Genomic DNA, 23,023 nt, shown 5'->3' with positions numbered 1-23,023 from the left:
TACGCGGCTTCCAGAGACCATAGTGTCAAGCAAATCTAGGAATGAATTCACCAAACAAATAGTTCTTAAAGGCTATTTTCTGCTTACGTCAGCAATGCCCCTTTTTGTGGTCCTAAATCTGAAGTTCAGCTTAGTTATTAAACTGTTGGAGGCTAATTGATGAGGCCTGCGTTGGGTATCTGGTTAATAACTGCTCAGTAGGCACCTAACTGAAGTCTTGCTATAAGAAAACCATAATGTTTAGGCAGACAGTTTTCTTTCCACTTCTAATTCTGTGCCAATGGGGACACACAAAGGTAATCGGTTCCAAGACAAACCTGGAAGGCAAACAAGCTACAAGCAAACAATAAAGGTTAGTCAGGCCTTACCGTAAGAAGTTGACTTTCTTCAGTAGACTGAACAGAAACTTATCCCTCCGTATTGTTAAAACAAGCTGACTCAGCCTCTCCAGGCTGGAAAATTACATCTTATGAAGCGAGGGGAAAAAAAAGTACAAATCCTTGATCCTCCTTTTCAGTGGTGTGGGCAGAAATGCATAAACAGTGGTGAAGGGGATCAGACAAGCGTCTACAAATCCATTTTGTTTCCCCTGCCATGACCCAGTGGAAATTTCCAACTGGAGCGTGCTTTGTAGTCCCTCTGCCTGAGTTTTGTGGTTTCATTAGGGAGTCCCTTGCAAGGCCTGGACTCCTGCCTGTGTTTACTAGTAAACTAAAAGATCAGTGTTAAAGAGGGAAAGTTAAATTCTCACTTTGACTAATACCCCTTCGTGTCACCGTGCAAACACAAGGCTTTAGTAAAAATGGTTAGCCATCAAAAAAAAAATTACACAGAAATATGAGGAGTGTTAACTCATGGGGTACCTTCAGTTTCAGAAGTACACTGGTATTTCCTAAGACTGCTGGCGGAACAAAATATACCGCATTATTCTTCTGGTTACAGACGATGTCCTGTCAGGTTTAACAACTAAACTGCTGCTGCAGTGTCAGAGGGTGTGAAGCTGCCTGCGTACAGCTGATCTGCCTTGTGCTGGGTGTAATGGAGCAGTTTTCCTCCCCACCTCTGACAAACATGGGTGGAAAGGATTGGATTAAGTTGCTAGTTAAGATTGGCTGTGGCAACACATCTCTGGTTACTATGATAATTAATGCAGACGACTTTGAAAAGCTTCAGTAAAGAGGAAGAACGTTATGGATTTTAGTCAAGTTGTCTTAAAAAAAATATAATATTAAAATGTAAGTTCACACAGCATAGGAAAATACTGAAGATTTTTTTGTGAGCTATCCTACTAAGCTTTGGAGTGCTTTTGAAACATAAAGAATTTAAAAACGCATCTGTCAGCACACACTGTCTTATTGACCTGCTGATGGAGGTCCCCACCATCTCCACGTTGTCAGCAAAGCCAGAATTCCTGCTCTGCTGCTCTCCCTTCTCTCCTTTCCCTGCTACCTCCAAATTTGGGCCCTCCCGTATGTGGAGTCAAATCTTAAAGATCCAGGAGGGTTTTTTTTTTCCGTCTTCCAAGGCCTTTGAGTTTCATTTTCAAATGTGTTGGTGTATAGGTGTAGCTGGACCCTCACTGCCACTCCGATGATTTATGCTGCATGTTATTGTCAATTGATATTGAGGACAAGATTTTGTAAATGTGGAGATGCATATGTACATCAGATCTTGATGTATGGGGCTTGGGGTTCCTTTCTCCTGTAGTTGGGTGATGGAAATCTGGTGCCAGCTCCCTGGTTGGGTAGTAGCAGCCTTCCATTCTCTGCAGCCCTGGTCTCTTCAGATGTAGTTTGAAGCGTTCTTCCTGGCGAGCGCGATGCTCTGCATGCTGCTTTCTGCTTTCTCAGTCACCCGACCAGACCTGTCTTTATCCCACGTCTTCCCTTGCTCTCTGGGCTTAGACCGGGTTGCATTCGGTGCCTCCCACTGGCTGCGGGATTACGTACCACAACGCAGCAGCTACTTAAGGATGCACAATTTTTAGTGTCAACCCAGATTGCCTGGTTTATAACGTGTAACTTTGATACCAAGGTGGGAGAGAAGCAGCTTTGTTTTTAAGGAAACTAAACTAAGTTGTCTGTCTGCGTATCCTTTGAGTGCTAATGGTAAAAAAAACCCCAGCGCCAAAACAAACAAATAAAAAAAAAAAAGTCTTGGGGGTTAGTGAACACTGTCAGAGCTGCATCTCCTTTTATTGCGATGTGACTGGTAACACAAGATGTCCTAACGGGTGGTTTTGTTTTTCCTCCCTCTTCTAGACGATGGACAGAGAGTTCAGAAAGTGGATGAAATGGTATGGGAAAAAACATGCAGAATACACAGTGAGTGAAATTCAGCTGAAAAACTTTGTGATCCATGCTGATGTACAGAATTTGCAAAGTCCTCTTCAGCCTGTCGCCAGCCAAGCAGCAGCATGGCTGCTGTCGTATCTGCTTCCTGGCTTTTGTCTTGATCCTGAGGATGGTGTTCTCTGAGGCATCCTCCCGGGCCCCTCTCTTTGTGTTGCTTGACATGTGATATGGTGTTATTGGGAGCACTTTCAGGTCTTTTCAGAAGCTCTTGGAAGATTTATTCTTCTAAAACGTTGTCGTTTTAACTGGAGCTGCCATGTGTCTTTTGTTTGTATTAAATCTCCTTTATTTTTCTCCCCCCTCTCTCTCTCTCCATGGTGCGGGAGTTCTGCTGGGTAGACTGTTGAAAATGGCAGCTCCTCCTTGGGTTTCTGAAACCTCCTGCTAGAAACAAAAGCTGAAGCTTGGCTTGTGCAGGCAGGTGGAGGTGTGGTCGCCTGGGACGGGTGGTGGAGCAGATGGGATGGCCGGGGTTTCCACGCTGGGGAGCACGGGGCTGAAGTTCTGGGTGAATGCCAGCTCTGTGAGATGACAGCAGAAAACCCCAGCCCCAATTAACAGGGTAGATGGTTTGTGGTTGGAGGTAAGGGGTGGGTTGTGGGCTCAGGAAGGATGGTGGGTGTTTAGCTCTGACTTGGGAAGGTTGGGAATTACTCCTGGAATTTACTCCTGGGAAGGAGTAAAGGGGGCGTCACAGGGCATCTCTCTACCTGGGGCTAGGGACACATAGCTTTCCCCTTCCTCTGGATGCTATTTCATCATTGTGGATGTGTTTTCCACTCTGTAATGATAGTTTAAAGCATATGTGGAGTCATACGCAATCTTGCGTCATTCCTTCCCCTTTTCCTTTTCTCCCCCTTCTTAAATGTCATCAAGAAAATCTACTCCCTAGTTAATCACTCCCCAGTGAGGACACGTATGTAATCGTAGTACAATAGGAACCCACTGGGAGTTCTGAAAGTACATGTATTTATGCTGCTCCTACCACTTCCCGATGGTCAGGGAAGAGGCTGGATGGATGAGGGTTGTTCTTCCGTGCCCAGAGAAGTTGGGTCACTCTTTCCTGCTCAGAAGTAGCAGCTGGCAATGTGTGCCGCAGTGGAAGTGCGAGTGTTTGGGGAACTACTACTTCATTTTCCTTTTGCACAGAGCCATTATTGCTCCATTACTGGAATGGTTTAAACTACAGCGTTCCAGCAGTGTGGGATCAAATGGCAGGTCCTTGATGGCTAGCCTTTATTTCCCAATTTTCTGTGTCTGCTGGGATCCCTGGTGCTCTTTAGAGGGCTTATCTTATAACGAAGGATGCTACAGCTTTCCCTTCGGGAGGCAGGCAGGCGAAGGTGACGGTGCCACCTGCCTCGGTGCGCTTTCTTCCCGAAATGCCTTTACTCTATAGCACGATTTTCTTCAGAGGGATGCTGGGCCTGCTGTGGGACTAGTTTGTAGCAGGATTGATATCAGGCTGCTAACTCTTTCCTGCTGTGGAAAGACTGTGAATGCTTTACTTTTCATGAAATGGCCATATGGCATTTTTCCATTGTGTCACCCAGCTGGCATTACATGAAAGGAATTGTTACTGAAGATACTCCGCTTATGAGCTGTGTAATTTAAAGAATAGGGTAGGAACTTGGACTAAAATATTGAAAGCATATTGATTGCTGTAGGCAGCGAGCATTTCCATATTGTGCATTCCAAGTGACAGAGTCTGGTGCTATATGGAAAAAAAGCTACTTCTTTCTTGCTTAGGTTCTTTGGCTTTTATAACTCTGTTTTCTGAAAAGTGTTTAGAGTAAAATTTCTCTCTCTTAATTATGCAGTCTGCTTTTCTGGGAAGAGTTGAACACTTGCAGCACTTCTTGTCTTAGGGGAAGTTGGTTTCCTTCACCTTTCATGGTGATGCTCGAAGTTAGATTTTGGTCTGTTACACAGACACACAGGGCAGATGTTATTTCGTTTTTATTGCTTCAGCGAACATCCTCGGCTTACATTTGCTCTTTCTTGCCAAACAGTGTATTTTCTTTAGTAACTCCTTAGACAGCATCTTCTATAGGTGACTATCATTAAACGAAGAGCAAATTTGTCTCATAATGCAGCTAGAAGACACTGGAAGGCACGGAATTAAAAGCTTGGTATCATTATCTTTCTGGGAAACAACTTTGTCTCTGCAGAATGCTTAGTGGGGTCCCAAAATTGCGAATGTTGGAGACAAAATAAGCACAAATTGAAATAGTCTGTTATCAGCAGAGCTTAACTTGTGAATTTCACCCTAATGTTTTAGGCAGTCGTATGAAAAATAAATATTTTGAGAAGAATAAAGTGTGGGAGGAAGGACACTTGGCAGAAGTTCAGTGGGAGGAAGTCTCAGATCTTAACCTGCAGCTTTGCCTGAATAATGTAGACAGTGGGTTTGACTTCATGCACGTAACGGCTGCCTTGCTGTAAAAGCAAAAACTGTGGTCCATGAGGCAGCAGTAAATCCTGGAGCTGGGCCTGCAGGGTTGTGATGTGGTGGGTTTCTTTTTTGTTTTTTTTCTTTTTAACAGCCAAGAGCCTAGTACAGTTATAGGTTTCCAGTACAAATGGATTTTTGCGTTCTCACTGAAAAGTGATCTGCTGCTTAAGTCTTGTCACTGTTTTGAATGAGGCACCAGTCAATGCCATTACCAGTGCTGCAACCATTGGATTCGCTTCCTTGCCTTCCCCACCGGAATGTTCTTGTTACTGCTGGAAGTTCTGAGCTCGCACACATGAATTCTAATGGGCACAGTCCAGTGACAATATTTAAAATAAACCCTGATTGTCCAGGTATATTTCCAATCTGTTTTGCCCACAATCATAGAAGAAGAGGCTCCTTTGAGAAATGGTTCCATACAAAATACTCAGTCACACACATGTGCAGATCTTTTCAGTAAAACAAAACATGGTTGCGTAGTCCCTTTCAGGTGATAACTCTCCAGTAGCTGATGGCAAAGTGTCCTGAGGCATGTTGGATACCTGAGGCTCCTGCCAGCAACGGGTCATGGCTGCAGCGTTAGAGTGGGGAGGTGCATGTGGGGCACGAGAGGAGCGGGAGAAAGGTTGCTCATCATACATCGGCCTGTAAGTCTCCTGATCTCCAGCTGTCGTAGGAAATCGTATCTCATAATCCTGTTAAATGAACTGAGTTTCATTTTAAATGACAGGCTGTTCAATCTCGTGATTCTAACTGGGGGGGAGAACCCAAAAAGAGAATAACACCTTCTGATAAGAATCTTTCTTAGTTTTTATATCCAATCGATATGGTTCAACTTGCAATATTTACATTCCTGTGCTAGTGTTTAGGTTCAATTGCTCCTCAACTTCCCTGATGTCTTAATTCCTGATGGGTTTAGGGATAATCGTATTCTTTGCATTCTCTGTTGTATTCAGAGGGACTGCGTTATATGACCATCATCAGCTGCTTCAGCTTTTTGGCCTAGAATGTCCCACTTCCAACACATCTCACTTTATTTCAACTCCTTTGATCTTCCTGTTTCTCTTCCCATGGAACTCAGTTTCCAAGATTAGCCTTACCCCCATTCTTTTCAAGAAAACTGTTGTCTGAAGGAAACAGGAGACTTTTCTTAGGTCGTTAGGCCTAGATAATTAGAGAGTCTGTCTTGGGGAATTTCTGCACATGTGCAGTCATCAAATTAAAAAGCGGTATTGCAATTAAGAGACAGATGGGGTTTCATGGTTTCTAACTGTAAATATCCTCATGTGGCCTCAAAATCAGAGCCATCTCCAGGTATGTAGGGCACGATGCTGAGATTGCTGTGAGCAGTAAGTGCTTCAGCGTTCTTCCTGGCGTACTCTTGAAGAAAGTTTCCAGTGTGTCCTCAGTCCCTGTCGTCCCCTTCTGCTGGGGGAAGGTATTGCCCAGTCATCGGTTAGAGCAGGTCTCTGCAAGAGAAGTTGGTGGAAGCTGCAGTCGCATATTGGACTTCTGCTGAAGACAGGGATTTGGTTTTGTTTACTCAGGGTTCTTATAACAGAATACCTTCCTCTCTTCCATAAAAGCTTGTTCTAGCAGTAGGTGGAAATCATCCACAAGTCTTCAAAAGAAGTGCAGGAACGCGCAGGTGGCCGTTGCTAAATGCTGGCTGGACATCTGACGCACATGCTGTCTGCTCAGAGGAACCCCAGTAGCTTCTGCTGCTGCAGGTGCCCCATGGCTCAGCCCCGTGGATTAGAGGTGATTTTTGCTGAGCACAGATGAGCGGAAGCCTGGCATCTGTAAGCGTGCAGGCTTCCCTCTGTTTGGGGTGCGCTGTCTGGCTTGTTTTCCTGGAAATCTCCGTTCTGAGCAGAAGCAGAATGGTTTGTGTATGAGTAGCATTGTCTCTTGTTGCCCGATAGCAGCTGATGGTTTGTGGGGATAGCTGACATCACCTGTACTTAAAAACTTCCACTGCTTACTGGTACACCGCAGCTGAGGAAAGGGCGAGATAGCTGTTTGTCCCAGATATTTTTGAATGCCCTATTTCAGCGGGAAACTTGTTGTTTTGGTATTTGAAAAGCCCTCCAAACGTCCCCTGTGGCTTTGAAATGATGCCACATTTCGGAGGTTTGGATTCATGCCTCCAGTTATTTTTGAAAAGAACAGGAACCTAAAAATAACCATGTGTACTTTTCCAGGCAGAAATGACTGGGGGTTTTTGGTGAGCCAAGAGTTTGCAGGGAGGCTGCTGGAATGAGACATTCTGTGTGTGAATTTATGGCTTTGGGTAGCCAGTCAAACGGAGCGTTACCGGAGAGATCCCGGCCCGGCGCGGGGGCGAGGATAAGGACGGAGCCCTCCTCTGCCGCCGAGGGGCTTGACCTTCACAGACTGTTGCTCTGCTACGTGATGAACGTACTCGCTGGAGTCCACCTCTCCTGCTTCCCCCGGGCAGTGACCTGCTGCTTTGCTTCCAGTTACAGGGATCGGATGCCGTTGAACGTATTTCTGCAGTCTCTGTCGAGCAAATTTATCTGTTTAAAAAAAACCCACCCTGAATAAAAACCTGTTTTGGCTTCTAAATTTAGAAACAATGCACGCTGGCAACTCTCTGAAGCGGATTTCACTGAGCTAATTATCCTTTTAGATAAAGCAGGTCTCCTGCATTGTCTAATCAGATGAAAATATCTGCATTACAGATGGTCCCTTCCATTCATTATTCACTAAGGAGATTAAGTTTCGCAGAGAGAGGAGGAACACGACGGGGGTGGGGACACTGGTGGGAAGAGATTGAGTCCCCGTAGCTGTCACTGCCGCTTTGCACGTGCCACCACCTCCCTGCGTGACCATAATGGACCATGTTCTTCTACTGGTTTAGCTACTGCAGCCCTTGGACTCCAGTTAGCTGGAATTTCCTTACCAGTTCTTGTTTCACTCTCAAAATTACTGTCAACCACAGAATTGACTGGGATTTTGGGGGAATTTTGTTGGATTCCCTGTGTCAGTAGATGGGGAAGACCCTGCTTTCCTCTTTCTTGGCTACCATTTATTGATTGCTGCTTCCCAAATATAGTAGGCGAAGAAACTGGTTGTGAGTAGTCAATCAGGTAGCTTTGTACTCTGTTTTGAATTCAGCAGACCGCTGGTCCAGGAATCACCATCTTGCTTCCAGAGGGGAAAAAATAACCAATTTTCTCCCAGCCACGGTTGACCATCTGATTATTTCTGTACCCCCCGCTATTTTTCTTGGTGAGATTTTTCCCTCAGCTATTGGCTAAGGATGAGCTAGGGCAGCATTACAATATAAAAATAGATGGGTTTAAACAGGACTGTGGTTTGTTTGAATTGTAACACGGCTATATCTTGCAAAAGTAGATGGGGGAAAAGTCTTCAGCCTCCATGTATTATACCAGGTTAAAGCACAGAGGTTTTGGTTATAACTGGGCTCTTCCTAACCACAGAGCCAAGACAAACATATAGCGTAACTGGATGCCGATAAAGTATAACAGCCACTTAGCTTAGATTTCAAGACCTTTATACGAAGCTTAGTATTTCAAAATACTCTCATGTTACGCTGGTTCTTTGTTCTCTTGTTAGACGATGGCTTTGTAATCGTGCTTCCTTATTTCTCAAATGTTTTTCTTTCTCCTGTTAGCATATGAAAACCTCATGTAGACGTTAGAAACTGACTGTGTGGTGTGGAGGACTGCGATATAGGAGCTGACTTGCAAAACTTGTAAAATAAGTATCATTGCCTTGCCCGTGGTTTTTCTTCTACTACGTCTTGGTTACTCAAGCATGAAACTATTTCCTACAAGAACAGATAAGACTTTGAGACAAAATTCTCTCTTAAAAATAATCTTGAGATGGTCTCCATTCACAAATGGGGCATCTGGAGACCCAGAAAAAATGTTTCAGTTTATGAGGTGAGAAGAACTCAGTACTCTTTAGAACTGTTCTGATGTTTCATTGAGGTTCTGCTTCAGATTTTGAAAATACCTACTAGTACATTGTTAGGTTGGATCTCTCTGAACTTGGTCTCCAACGTGTGCTTTGTTTTTCCTATGGTGGGGACATCGAAACACGCATCCCCTCCCAGCAGGCAGGAGAGCACAGGTAGTAATTCTCTTTTCAAATTTTATTTCCACCTGGCTGTTTGACAGAACAGATAATTCGGACTAACTTCAGTTACTCTAACCTGCCATTTTCAGCGTGTTTAGCTTCTACGACTTAAGGCTCTTGGCAAAGTTCTTGATCTCCTTCCTGAGAACCGTAGGTGTTCACTTCTCTCAGACCTCTTGCGCAGCGTGTAGCAGCAGGGCATTTAGGGCATTTGGACAACTTCTTTTTTGTTTTTCCTCCTTTCCTCCCAAGAGGCAGACCCGCTCCTGCTGGCCACTGTGGCTTTCTCCTCCGCAATGGCTCAGGCAGGTTTACCTCCATTTGTCATCCCTTCTGTGGCTCTGAGCGGCGTTGGGTGCTCCGCTGGGAAGAGAAAGCGATGGCGGGAGACGCCGGGCTCCGGTGCTTTGCTGGGACGGGGATCCTGGCTCAGCGAGCGAGGTGTGGAAGTAGCTGGAGCGTGTCCGCATTGCAGCGCAGGCACCTCTGTTGGAGTTGTCACTGAACGAGAACAAGTGCTGGCAGGTGAAACGCTCACTTCTCTCTGTACAAAGGAGCAGACGCAGAAAAAGGATGCTAAGCAGTCACCGTCGTTGCTTTGATGTTCCTGAGGTTCTAATATAAGCCATCATCTTACTTGCCCCTTCAAAGTGCGTCATCATCATTAATTACAGTCGCATATTATTTTTTCTCTCCTCTTATCTTCCTCCCCCAACCTTCCTTCTGCCTCGCTTGTGGCACAGCAAAACAGCATGGCCATAGATTCCGCTCTCATCTCGAAAAGAGCAAGTGTTAATCTGTAGGAAAAGCTTGTGGGTATTAACCTGGCACTTGATGTGGGTTCATCAGAAAGGCAGTGTATAACTCACTGAAGGCATAACTATAAATATTTTCAAATAAGGCCTTTGTGTTAGTTGTTTTCCAACTTGAAAGTGTTAGAAGCATTCAAGGTTTATATTTAGCACCGCAGAAAAATCAGATGCTTGTCTGCCTGTTGTACTAAGATGTTTCAAGGCGGTGTTTCCCGCACGCGCTGTGCCGAATACCCCCCGCTATCGGAGCTGGCTGGACCTGGGGGCCAGCGGGGACGGGAGGGGGCATGGGGGACCGTTTGTGGGACGGGTGCTGTATGGCATTGTCCCGTGGAGCACAGTCTCCTTGGGCACGGCTGATCCCTGGAGACCCTTCCCCGTTCCTGCGGTGGCAGGGGAGCGGAGAGGGTGGGAGCAGGAGGTGGGGGGGGCACCTCTGGGACGGGCAGAGCCAGCGGCCGAGCTCTGGGGGCTTCGTCTCCTCAATATTTCCTAAAAAATTCATTTGCCCTTATTCGTAGCAGTATCACTGAGTTGGTACAGAGTATTTGGCTCTCTCCAGAGGAAAAGGGATACGGAGCGGAAAGGAACAATGTTAACTCTTGTGTGTGTGTGGTTTTTTTTTTTTTTTGTTCTTTGTCTTTTTTTAAGCTGGAAAGAGGTGACTTCCTCTCGGAAGAATGGCGAGAGAGAATTGCAAACACAAGGTACAGTACAGCCATTGAATGCTGCTTTATGAACTGAATATTTGGGAGTTTATATAATGGAAATTGGGAGGCTGGCCAGCTTTTTATATAGAATTTCCATAGCAAATACCGAAAGCCTATCTGCCAACTTTTGTACTGGCCTCTTTAGATCCTGTTTTCTGACGAGAAGAATGGGTTTAAATGCACGTCCCATGATGTTACATGCAAGGGTGTATCCAAGATAAATTCTGGTTATACAGAGAAATATAAACCTCTGTTTTGCATATCCTTGTAGTTCGTGTCAGTGATTCTAGCAAAAACTAGTTATCTTGGCTATTGGTGCATACAGCTAAGCTTGTTTTCCATTCAAAAAAAAAAAAAAAGACCCAAATGCGTCTGTTCCAACTTAAATTGGGAATTCATTTAAGCCGAGCGTCTTGAGGATTTATTTCTGTGAAGGTCTGTACAGAGCGTCAGACTCCTTTTTGATGGTATCAAAAAGGGAGTAAATTCGTTAAAAGCAATAAAATACTCTTCTGTATTTTTCAAGGCTTTGCATCCTTTCAGCCTTTATGGACAGAAAATGAAGTCTTTATTTTTATACGACCTTCTGGGCCACCCCGTTACGTGTGGGAATGGAAGCCCGTTGTCAAAGAGGGCTCTCTGAAAGTCTTCAGCCTTGTGGCAGTGTATGGATTGCTTCCAAGACACTGGTTTAAGAGTACTCCATCAGGAAGGCGTCTGCCGGGCTGATGATTTTTGTGTTATTATGCACCTCGGTTAAACTTCTGGAGGTGCCTTTTAATTTGTGGACAGCCTTGTCCCAGCCTGGCAGCACAGGGGGGTTTTGCTTCGTTTGCTCTTCTGAGTGCACACTCCTCTGCTGTCTCTGCAACTTCCCTTGGAACAAATTTAATTATTTTTTTTTTAATTATTATTTTTAGCTGAAGTACATGCAGAAATGTCGGTAGATGTTTATTTTGTTTTGGTATGCGGCCAATTGCACGCCTGCCGCTCCACAGCCACCTTGCTCTCTGATACAAAAATTCAAAGAGAAGTAGGTTTTTGCACACAACTGTTAGGTGTTGGTGTTTGTTCCGAGCCTGCCAACCGTTCAGCGTCTGCTCTCTCTGACGAGGCTGCAGGTTGGCTGCTCAATTCCCATCGGGGCCACCCGCTCTCAGCATGCAAGTGGAAGCGTCACCCTTCCCGTGAGCGGGGACCGATGGCCAGGCTCCGGGGAATGAGGCGCTTCTGCCCGGCTGAGTGCTGGGATGTGCGCAGGCTGTTAATAACTGTACATTACTCTTGTTAGTAATTGTACATTATTCCTCTTAATAACTGTACAGTATTCCTGTTAGTAACCACACATTATTCCTCTTAATAACTGTACTTGTGGCTTAGCAATACGTGCTGGAAAGAGAGCTGGAATCGAGGTGGACCAGGGGCTCCTGTGCTACTGTCATGTGCACACAAAATACTCGGCCAGAATGAACACTTACAAAAAAATAAATCTAGCTGGCAAGCTACGTCTTTTTCCCTTCCTTTCCTGGATGTTTTCTAGTCCCGTTAATATGCTTGGCTCTTCTGCAAGGCCCTTTTTGGCACATGCTGGGAGGGAGGAGGAAGAAACCCCTGCTCGCCTGACTTGCCAGGCAGGGTTTCCCAAATTTCCAAGAGCAAGGCATAGCAAGAATAAATTATTTTTTTTTTTCTTGGTGTATAAACATTTTTTTTTTCATCCGTGGTTTTTAATAGCTTTGGCTGCTGCTCTTAAACTCAGTGTCCTTGTTGAACATGTTTAATGCGTGGAGGCACTGGGAAGGGAATTTTCTTGCGAAGAAATGAGTTCTCCATGTTGAAGCAATACGTGGGGCTGGCGCTCACGGTTCCCGCGAGCGGGGCCTCAGCGGCTTCCAAGGGATGTTGAGGACTCTTGTTGGAAGCTGGTAGGAAACAGGCACCAGGGACCATTAAATCCCAGGCTCTTAAAAATAAAGGGATATTTCTTTTTTAATCTGTGACGTGTTCTGTTTCTTTCCCAAACACTTTTGTCATTTGGGTGATTCTACCCATGTGCAGGTTTCTTTGTGTCCATGTGACTGGGATTTTTTTTTTAATCAGGAATAAACCCCCCCTCATTGGATTTCTGAACACAGAAAGATGCAAACCCTCCGTTGTGGGTCAGGGTGAAGTGCTGGGGTTAGGACAGGGAAAACCTGCTGGGAGATGTCAACTGCCGCCTTGCAGTATGGGGGAATTCAGAGCTAGAGGAGAAAATATATTTTGCTGCAATATTTTAAATGCATGTGAAGAAGGAATGGGATGAAACGTGTGTCTGTTGTGTTGGAATATTGCTTTTCCTGTGCGGATTAACTACTGTAAGTGTGTTGGTGTTTGATCTCACCATGGCAGAGGGGTGAAAACATTTTGCACCTTGTTTTTATGTTGAAACTTACGGTGCGAAACTCAGCCGAGTGCTGAGAGGAGCCGTCGGAGCAGGACGCCTTCCACGTTTCATAGGTGTAATGACGTGGGCAGTGTCTGCGAATGCTTAAGGTGAGGTGGTTTGTGTCACTGTGCAAGGAGAAAGCGTTTTGTTAGATGGAAATAGCTGTACATCAGGGACAAGCAGCGCTTTGCAGTTTCCCAGGTGGCTGTAAAGGCTCTGAGTGACCGTGACTTGTGGTTCTGGGGGTAGTTGTGTGTCTTTACTTGGCTGCCGTTTGCCCGTCCCTGTTTATTAACAAAACCATTATTTTGCAGTGTTATTTTTGTGAATAATTTTGCCTTTGGTCCTGAGGTGGATCATCAACTGAAGGAGCGATTTGCGAACATGAAGGAAGGTAACAAATCAAACTTAAAACCTTTTTCCATTGCTTTCCTGCCCTTTTTTTTTTTTTTTTTTCCATTGGTTTTCCAGCTGCTGGTGGTAAGGGCTTAGTTACAGCCGTCAGAAGCCAGATGGGTTTCATTTTGTGCCTTGCGGGCAAGTGTCTGCACTGCGATGGTTATTTCTTGCACTTTTTATTTCCCATCTACTCTGACCTACCCCATTACTGGAAGAGGGGGGATTGAGATGAGATGTGAGGCAGAAATTGTTTGGTGTGAGGGTGGTGAGCCCCTGGCCCAGGTTGCCCAGAGAAGCTGTGGCTGCCCCATCCCTGGAGGGGTTCAAGGCCAGGTTGGCCGGGGCTTGGAGCAACCTGGGCTGGTGGGAGGTGTCCCTGCCCAGGGCAGGGGGTGGAACTAGATGATCTTTTTAAGGTCCCTTCCAACCCCAACCATTCTGTGAATCCTGGGAGGTAGCTCTGCATCTGCAGACTGTCTGCGGGGCTCTGCTGGGACAGGGGGAACTCTTGGTCCTTTCTTACCTCTTACTGGAGCCAGCAAAACATGCAACGGTCAAGACTGCAGAGCTTCCTGACTGCACAGGCATGGCTTTGTGTATCCAGTTTCTGTAATTGCATACCGAATTCAGTTACTGGATTCTCCTGTTTAAAATTGTCACATTTAGTACTGGATGTTACCTAATAAGTATTAAAATGGGGACACTGTCACTGGATGTCTTGTTTACTTCTTGAGACACTGCATTGCGGACACTAGTGACTAGGGATGTTCAATAACCCCTCTGTGGCCCTTACGTTGCCCGAGGTGTCTTTTGTCTTTCCTCTTAACCGCTTGGATAAGTAACAACTTAATTTGGTTATGGCAGAAATTACAAAAATAAGGATTTCTGAAAAGAAAAATGTGTGGCACGAACAAAGCAGCTGTGGCTTCCCATAGCATGGCCTCGTGCTGAAGTAAATAATGTGACTTTTGGGCTCTGATGCAAACTGTAAAACCCCAAAACATAAGCTGTTTTCATTAACTGTAGTGGTTGATTTTTTTTGTTTTGCTTTTAAAAACTGTTGTTTAGCGGTGGCTGGAGAGGATTGGCCAGACGGGGAAGGTTCAAGAGCTCTTTACAAAATGAAGAAACCTGAGTTCTCTTCCCAGAAGGTGCTCGGGCTCCGTGCCCCGGGCTGAGGGACCACAGGGAGCTGGGACGCGGAGACTGGCCCTTTTTTAAATAAAAGGGCTTTGGGGGCTTGTGTATAAAAGGCACTAACTAGGAATGAGATAGCAGTGTTCCTAATTGAAATTTCTAGAGATTGCCACTGAGAATTAATGCACTCCTTTTTTTTGGAAGTGTTTTAAGATCTGTCACTTCAAAGTGATCCTTGAGGTCACTTGAGGTCCATAGCTACCTGCAGGAAGAACAGATTGACTTTCTTGGATGCTGTTGGAATGAGCTTGAAGTAATGTATATTTTTCTTTATAATGATACACAAGTGGTAGTTTTATTAGGGCTGCTCTTTAGGGCTCTGTACTGGGTTATATTTAATAAGTAGTCATTTCTAGAAGAAACACTCGTAGCTGACTTTGCTGGTTTTGACTTTCTTTTTTCTTTTTTTTTCTTTTTTTTTTTCTTTTTCCAGGTGGGAGAATTGTGTCCTCAAAACCTTTTGCACCTCTAAATTTTCGAATTAACAGTCGAAACTTGAGTGGTATGATGGCCCTTTTCATTCTTCATTATAACTGTGCTGTATTCATTATCTGAACATGTCTGGAGCGGGGGTTTGTTGCTCTTCAAAGAGTTGTGTAAGCAAGTAGAAAACTGCTGTTGTATTATTACACTATACGTGCCAAAGCGACATGAATTTAAAATCACACAAACACAAAAACCCCACCCAGCACTGGAACAAACAGCCTCTTTTTATGGGGTTCATCCCACGGTGGTTAGATGTCTATAAAGTTGATGGTTCCCTGGCCGGGCATGTTCTATAGTTGAAAAGGAATAAGGTGTTTCGAGGGCGTGATTCATTTCTTTAAGTACAAAGAGCTGCAGTGAGTAACTTGTGGGCAGGTTCCTTGTACCGGAGCTGTCAGAATTTGGACAGGTAAATCCTCTAGTTGTGATTTGCGAGGCTCAGAAGCTGAAACGTTCAACTTCGCCTTGTCTTCTGTACTGTAAGTTGCTCAAACAGACCTATCCCACAAACGCCCAGTTGCTGTGTCTGTTTTATTGCCAATGAAGTTTTGTGTTTTTCTTCTCTTCTGACCGTAGTAGACTTGCTATTTGCCAATGTTGTCCTTTGCGAGTGTGGGAACTGCAGCTTAATGAGCTTTTGAGATCACTAACACCCTGCGTTGTTGGTTTTGCTTCTGACCCTTTTTTTCAATTTTTATAGTTGAAATTTTTCAAACAAAAGAATGATCCAAGCTGGGTTTTTACGCGTGTTTACTGTGTCCAGTGCAAAACATTCCCTAAATTTAAAAACCGCCTTATTCCCCTCGTTGTGCAAACATGGCAAGTAACACACTGAGTTACAAATCTCAAGCTGTGCTTTCTGTTTTTGGCCTGACACTCATGGCAAACTGCTTTTCAAGAATAGTAGTTTGAAGACTGTCGTTAAGGCGTTTCACTGAAATAGTGCTATTGTGAGTTATTTTTACTAAGGGTTGAATTGTTGTGAATGTCCCGTGCATCGGACACCCAAAACTGCCCTTTTCCTTCCCGTTTGATACTTTTCTCTGTGGCATCTAATTGTTTGGAACCTCATTAACCATTGGGTCCTGGTTTGCCAACCCTTTGGAGACAGGTACTTGAAAATAAAAGGGGGGAAAAAAAAAAGGCAGAACGGTACTTGTGGAAATCCTCGAACCTCCAGAGAGCTGGGATCAGTCTGTCAGTTTGCTGACAGACAAAGAGCCCCTCAGTAAAGCCGCTGCCTCTTCTGCGGCGCACTAGGACTAGATGAAATATAAGGCACTTCTAAAGTTTCAATTAGGAGACCTGCCCACGTAAAAATACATTTTTTTGGGCCTCTGAAGCCTTTTCTTTCCTGGCTTCTGACCATTTCTTTATCTCTTTTGCTAGGTTTGGGCGACTGCTGTTATAAAAAAGTGGGGGGAGGCAAAGGGGCCAATGTGTTTTAGTTTTAGTTTTTTCACGTAATAAAAGCCCTGATTCTGACTATCAGTTGAGCCAGTTCTTTATCCCGTTTCAGCTTTCACCCCCGTGTGCATTCAGTGGGAATAGTTTTCTAGAATGATGAAATTTTATATATCAACAGTTATTCAATGCTTAGCGTGAATGTTGATGTTAAAATTATATAGAGAATTGGGAGAATGAGGTTGCTTAGCATAAGAACAGATAATAGCTTCGGCTAATAGGAAACTCTTCCAGGGATTCGGATAAAAGGTCCTGAAAAGAAATTACCTTTGTGTGCTACAGACAGGGGGGGAACAATTGTGGGAATAAATTTTAGGTCTTAATCCCATTCTGTGGCCATCTCGTACTTGGGAAATACCAGTATGAAATGGAGAGGCGTGGGATGTGCTGGGCCTGGGGCTTGTTCCACTCTTGATGGCCCGGTGTAAGGGCCACTTCCAGGGACATGTCATCCTCGGGGAGCTTGTGGCATCGAATGTGGCCGAGAGCCATCATGTTCAGAGGAGATGTCACTCTGCTGCGCCAGCATTACGCTGCTGCCCTGCGAGGTTTTTCATAATGCTTTTATTCAGCAGAGGGGTTTTTTTTTTGTGCCTGAGCATGATTGGAGTCCCGTGGCTTGCCTGTCTATCGAATGTTGCAATCTAAAGTACGAACAGTTATGCAAGTAAATAATTTAATTAAATTACAATTTAAATAATTTAACAAATACAGTGGAGAAGATAAAGTTTTAAGAGGCAGGCAGCCTTTTTTTTTTTTCTCCTCAATGCCATTTTTGTCCGTAGTAGTTCCAGCTGGAAAAAGGAATGGAAATGTGGAAAGAGTTGGGACAAACCAAAACAAGTATTAAAATGTGGTTAAAATGGTGGTTGAGGTTGCTGAATCCTAAACTTTGCTTTTTGACTCTTCCGGGTAATTTTCTATTTAATTAGAAGTGTGCCATGATTTCTTCGGCAGTCTTGCCACTCACTGAGTGCGCGGTGCTTATGGAAATGCTTAGACACATCCCATACCTATTAATTCTAGGGAACAAAACAAATACAGGCAAGAAAGCAAATATAAAACATGTTTGTCCCCAGTCCAAATATAGTGCAGTTACAGTTTACATGGCTTGGCTCTAATGACGCTCTGTTACTGGTTCTACCTAATTAAATCCTGCCTGTTACTACAGATGTGTTGTCGCTGGGCTCCTCGTAAACGTTGTCTCTGAGACACGGGAAAGTTCTGTTTGTTAAAAGCTTGCACTAGCCCTTAATTTTACTCTAGAATGACTGACTCTGAAGAGACAGAAGGTAGATCTTTCACATTTCTGAAGTTTTCTGTAGGGTGCATGTCGCAAGAGAATCAGAAATTGCTTTTTAAACTCACTGCAGTGCTTTCTTCTGGGACGTTGCTATCCGAATACCAAATTTATCTGTTTGTTTTGAGTATGCCTGTCCTGTTGCATGGCTGGTTTCAGCCGAGTAGAACTGAGTGGCAAACTTTGGTTCCGTAACCTGACTTTTTTCCTTTAGACATTGGCACTATAATGAGAGTTGTGGAGCTATCACCACTGAAAGGGTCTGTGTCGTGGACCGGGAAACCAGTTTCTTACTACCTGCATACTATTGACCGAACCATAGTGAGTATAAACACGAGCCAGTAGATCTCTGGCTGCCTTACCTGCTCTGGAATCAACATGCCAACTTCAGATCCATTCTTCTTGGGGATTGTTTTCACATTTGTTTGCGCACCTAATTAGAATGGGTGCATTTCGCCGTTACCTGTTCAGTCCCGCTGAACGTGCAGATGGTACCGCATGGCGTAGCCTCTGGCTGCTTCGGGGTAATTAGGGGTGGTGCTACGGTAGTCTGTTAATTAATTGAAGGTGCATAGATTTGCTAATGTAATTCCTTCTTGTGCTCCGGAATATGCAGCTCTGCAGAATGGTGGTTTTGTGCTACAGCTTCCACACTGAGCAAAGACGCGGTGGGTCTTGAATTCTTGAGTTTGCTCTGTGCTGCACAGACCATGCCATTCTGTGCTATTTGAGCAGTAAATCTCAATTTTAGTTGAACTTTCAGTTGCTGTAGAACCAGCTAAAGCTCCGTAACAATGCCGGTGCACTCACTGTTGGGTTGGTTTTTTTTTTTCCGGTTAAAGAAAAAGAAACAAGCCTGTAGAACTGTAAACTTTTGTGGAGAAACAGTCAATTCCCACACCGAGTATTTTTGCAATCCGATAGTAAGACTATTTTTCTAAGTCTGCTTTTTTTAAAGAATATGCTGGAGCGCAGATAAATATTTTAGTGGAGTACAAGAGTGAAGTAGCTTCATTGAAAATTACCTTCTGCTGGGTAGAGATACATGACACAAAAAGCTTTAAAACAAGGATAGGCAGTGGTGAGAAGATAAAACCTTGTTGAGGCTTGGATTATGTCTGGCTACACAACGTGTCTGTGTCGCTAAAAAAAATTAATGTAAACGGCTTCTTGATGAAGCTTATCAGAAGAAAACCAGTCAGAATTTCTGCAGTTCTGCATTTGTCTTAAGCTGATATTTCGTTTTTATGTATTCTTCTGTCGTGACTTTGAAAATGACTATCTTATCTTCTATTTTCAGCTTGAAAACTATTTTTCTAGTCTCAAAAATCCAAAACTCAGGGTAAGTTTCAGTCATTTTCTGTAGAAAACTCAAAAGTACTGGAGTAGCCACCGTGAGGAATTTAGTCGCTTGTTAAAGATGTTAATTAGTAGAAAGTCAAATTTCCTTGATAAGCAAGGAAAAGGTGGGTGTGGAGCTAATTGAAATGAAGCATCACTTGCCATCGAGCACTAATACAGTCGTGTTCAAGAGCTTTCGAGTAGAGAATTAATGGGGCAGCCACAAAGTGCACTGGGGCGTCTATAAAGAACTATTAGTTCATTAAAGAATTGAAGTTAAAGAAGGAAACGATAGTTTGAATCGGTCCCAGTGAAAATGAAGCTGAAGAGCACTCTGGGATGTTCCTTTTGGGACGCGAAATGTGTTGTCACTTGCTGCAGTCTGTGCTATCACACGTGGAATTAAAATGCCAGAGGATTTTTGAGCCTGTGCTGGGCTGGATTAATCTGAACCAACCCATGGGGCTGGTATTCCCAGTAAGAGAATTAAGTGAGGCCACTTAAAAAGTTCAGGTGAATGTTACTCTTCAGAGTGACTTAGTGTTGAAAACAGATTAACGGTAGCTTTGAGATGGGGTTTTTCAGACGGTTGAATTCAAACTTGGGAGGAAAATAAAAAAAAAAAAAGACTTTTTAGAGTCAAAAGAAAAAATGCAGTGTGGCATCCATATACTTTTGAACTTCTCTGCTTGTCATGGTGAGACTATTAAGTTTGCCATTTCCACGGTCTGGTTGATAACGTACTTAAATTGAAGAGGGGTTGGAATTGCCAGAATTTTTATGCAAATGAAACCTCACCTGGAAGGTACAAGAAAGGCTTTGAGTGAGCTTTTCACCATTCTGTGTCCTTACTGCCTAGTAGAAAATCAAGCTTAAAAGCTGCTGCTTGTGTTGTTTTTAGTCTGCTCTACAGAATTGACTAAAATTGAATTTGATGATAAATGGCTTTGCCATTTCAAGTCATGTAAGATTTTTAAAGTGATGTAGCAACACATGAAACGTTTGGGATATAGGTGAAGCTACTGAAATATTTTATATTTTTTTTTTAAAAAAAAACCAAACCCAAACGTATAACACCGGTGTGTGATCTGGGGGTGGGATTGGGGGGGGGGCAGAACAAGGGAAGAGGTTGGGGGTTAATCCCCTTTGCCCTGTGGCTGCGTGTTTGAAACCTATTCGTGTAGGTAACGTGCAAAAGGGGGACTTCCATTTATCTTCCTTTTTCCCCCCCGTGTTGCCTGGGTCAGGGTAAGCTTTTTCCCTTGCTGGTAACAAAAGGGAGGGTTGTTTTTTTTTTTCATTAGGCATTATATGATAAGAGCACTTTCACCTAGCTCTTGTGGAAGTCTAAGCTGAGAAACACAGTGGTCTGTGTTAAGTGATAAATATATGAGCAAATTATTAAGTCTATTAAAACATTTATCCAGGAGGAACAAGAGGCAGCTAGACGTCGTCAACAAAGAGAAAATAAGAGCAACACAACTACTCCAACGAAGGTTCAAGAAAACAAGGTGAACGTCCTGCATTTTTGTAGAGTGAATGTGTTTTCTCTTTAGCTGTGCATGAACTCAGGATCTGTCAGGAAAAGCCTGGTTCTGTGGGAAGACTGTCTGTGTGTGTTCTGAACACGCAAACTGGTGTAGCTGCTGCTGTAGACAAAAATACGATGGAGTGACTTAAAAGCTGCACTTGGGAATTGCACCACTAATTCTGGAAAAAAGGGTTTTGGAAGATGAATAGAACAGTTGGGCGTCCACCCTTGCGTACCTTCAGCACCAGCTCACTGAGCTTTCCCTGAGTCATAACCCATTGAATGGGGTTCAAAGTGTGCTGAGTCTCTTGCAAAGACTCATTTCCTTTCTCATTCTGTTGCATAATACTCTTAGCAATGCAGGGACTCTTCAGGCATAGAGGTATCACGTGTTGAATGTGCTTTGACTTTTTAATGACATTCAGTTGAAGAATACAGGGTGAGTGATCAGTTTTTCTTAGACAACAGTTACAGATTTCCTTTTCTGGAATGAGTAAGTCCAGAAGACAATGAGCACAACTCCTTGGGTGTTGGGGACAACTCTTACCCCAAGCAAGTCTACTTCCCTGTCAAGTTATTTAACTACAGTGCATCAGTTTTCTTTCATAATATTATTAAACAAAGTTATGAACGCTTACTTAAAAGGAATGCTGCAGATGTAGGTATAAATGACTATTGAGCTTTTGGCTTTTAAAAATCTCATAGGATTCTGGTGCTGAAGAAGAAAAGGCTGGGGCAAATTCTGTTAAAAAGCCATCTCCCTCCAAAGCACGGAAGAAGAAGTTAAGTAAAAAAGGAAGGAAAATGGCAGGCAGGAAACGAGGACGTCCCAAGAAAATGAACACTGCAAATACAGAGCGCAAGACCAAGAAGAACCAAACTGCACTAGAACTTCTGCATGCTCAAACTGTTTCACAGACATCTTCATCCTCTCCTCAGGGTGAGTTCAAGGCTGAGGGTGGAAGAAGCCTCTCCAGGCCATATGCAAGGGCATGTAGCGACAGGACGAGGGGCAGTGGTTTAAACTAGAGCAGGGCAGGGTTAGATCAGCCATTAGGAAGAAGTTCTTTACACTGAGGGTGGTGAGACACTGGCCCAGGTTGCCCAGAGAGGGGGTGGAGGCCCCATCCCTGGAGACATTCAAGGCCAGGCTGGATGAGGCTCTGAGCAACCTGATCTAGTTCAAGCTGTTCCTGCTCAGTGCAGGGGGCTGGACTAGGTGGCCTTTAGAGGTCCCTTCCGACCCAACACATTCTGTGATTCTTCTATGATTCTATATGAGTGTAGATAAGCCTCTGAGGCTCTGAATGCGTGCTTGGAAGTTGTTCTTCCTTCCTTGCTGGGTTGAGTTTGGTTTTGTGTCATAACTTCTCCCTTGCCACCAAAGCAAAGCTCCCTTTGAGGTGGGGGGATGCCTCTGTGAGAAGATGGTGCTTGAACCTGTCTGTAGGTACTTGGCCAGGAGCTGGAGCTGAGCCGTGGCTGATTGCTTGTCTCTGCTGCTGCTGGTGGCAGGATAAACTGTAGATGTCCTTCCAAACTCTTTTAGTGTGTTGATCTAGCGAAGTTACTGAATCTTGCATTGTAAACGACATGCTTTCTAGTGGTAAAGTACTTGCCAGAAACACTGACTTCCATAATCTGAAGGGTTTTCTCTGTTTGCCTCTTCAGATGCATACAAGTCACCTCATAGTCCATATTACCAACTACCTCCTAAAGTGCAACGGCATTCATCTAACCAGCTACTGGTGACACCTACCCCACCCGCACTACAGAAGCTGCTAGGTAAGACTGTAACGTCACCGTCTTTGTCATGGGAACCTCCACTGCGAGGTTTCTGAACGTACGGTAAATCAAAGGGGGCTACTTTCCAGCCACTCTGGAAAGCTGTGTATTGAACAGGAGAGGGGGACAGCTTCTCCCCCGTCTTCCCCCACACGCCCTACTTCTCTTGGCATCACCACGAGGTCTCTTCTCGTGCTTGCTGCTGAAGTTGATGTCTTGGTCTGCATTTGTTTTTTGACATTGTTTCAGCTCTCGTTTGGCACAAAAGGAAATAAGCTTGGGTTTAGCAGAGATCCAAAATAACTTTAAATGGAAATGGCTAGTCAGAAATAACTTTATTTTAAATGAAACCATTCTCTTATTCTTAAATGATACAATCTTGGAGAACACCACTCCGTTTTCTCTGCAAAGCAAAGTAAATGAGATGTTGCCTGAGTTTTTGAGGTCATAAAGGTGGTGTGGTTGGAAAATATGCTCCATGTGCAAGAGGTGATTTAAGGGAAAACTTGGGTGTTTTTTTGGGTCTTCTGGTTCCTCCCCCCCACGACTGTTTCTGGCCTTTGGCACTGGGCGTGAGCCAAACTGGGATCATCTGGGAAATTGGTGTAACGTTCCCATCTGTGTAGAGACCAA

General features: G+C 44.2%; 1 protein-coding gene across 9 annotated transcripts in view; it reads left to right on the top strand.

Moving 5' to 3' along the window:
• Positions 1–23,023, top strand: part of DOT1L (DOT1 like histone lysine methyltransferase) — a 78,058-nt gene that overhangs the window by 29,409 nt on the left and 25,626 nt on the right. For 8 of the 9 annotated variants that reach the window (XM_054181761.1, XM_054181762.1, XM_054181759.1 and 5 more), the window contains 9 exons: positions 2,262–2,324; positions 10,401–10,456; positions 13,202–13,281; positions 14,917–14,985; positions 17,948–18,054; positions 19,034–19,075; positions 20,502–20,585; positions 21,311–21,545; positions 22,277–22,390. In XM_054181761.1, coding sequence (XP_054037736.1) covers positions 2,262–2,324; positions 10,401–10,456; positions 13,202–13,281; positions 14,917–14,985; positions 17,948–18,054; positions 19,034–19,075; positions 20,502–20,585; positions 21,311–21,545; positions 22,277–22,390 — 850 coding nt within the window. The remainder of the gene's footprint in view (positions 1–2,261; positions 2,325–10,400; positions 10,457–13,201; positions 13,282–14,916; positions 14,986–17,947; positions 18,055–19,033; positions 19,076–20,501; positions 20,586–21,310; positions 21,546–22,276; positions 22,391–23,023) is intronic. The other variant, XM_054181766.1, reaches the window with a different exon arrangement.

Source organism: Rissa tridactyla, chromosome 22 (genome assembly GCF_028500815.1).
Source record: "Rissa tridactyla isolate bRisTri1 chromosome 22, bRisTri1.patW.cur.20221130, whole genome shotgun sequence".
Taxonomy (NCBI): Eukaryota; Metazoa; Chordata; class Aves; order Charadriiformes; family Laridae; genus Rissa; species Rissa tridactyla.
This window is presented reverse-complemented; position numbering and strand designations above follow the sequence as displayed.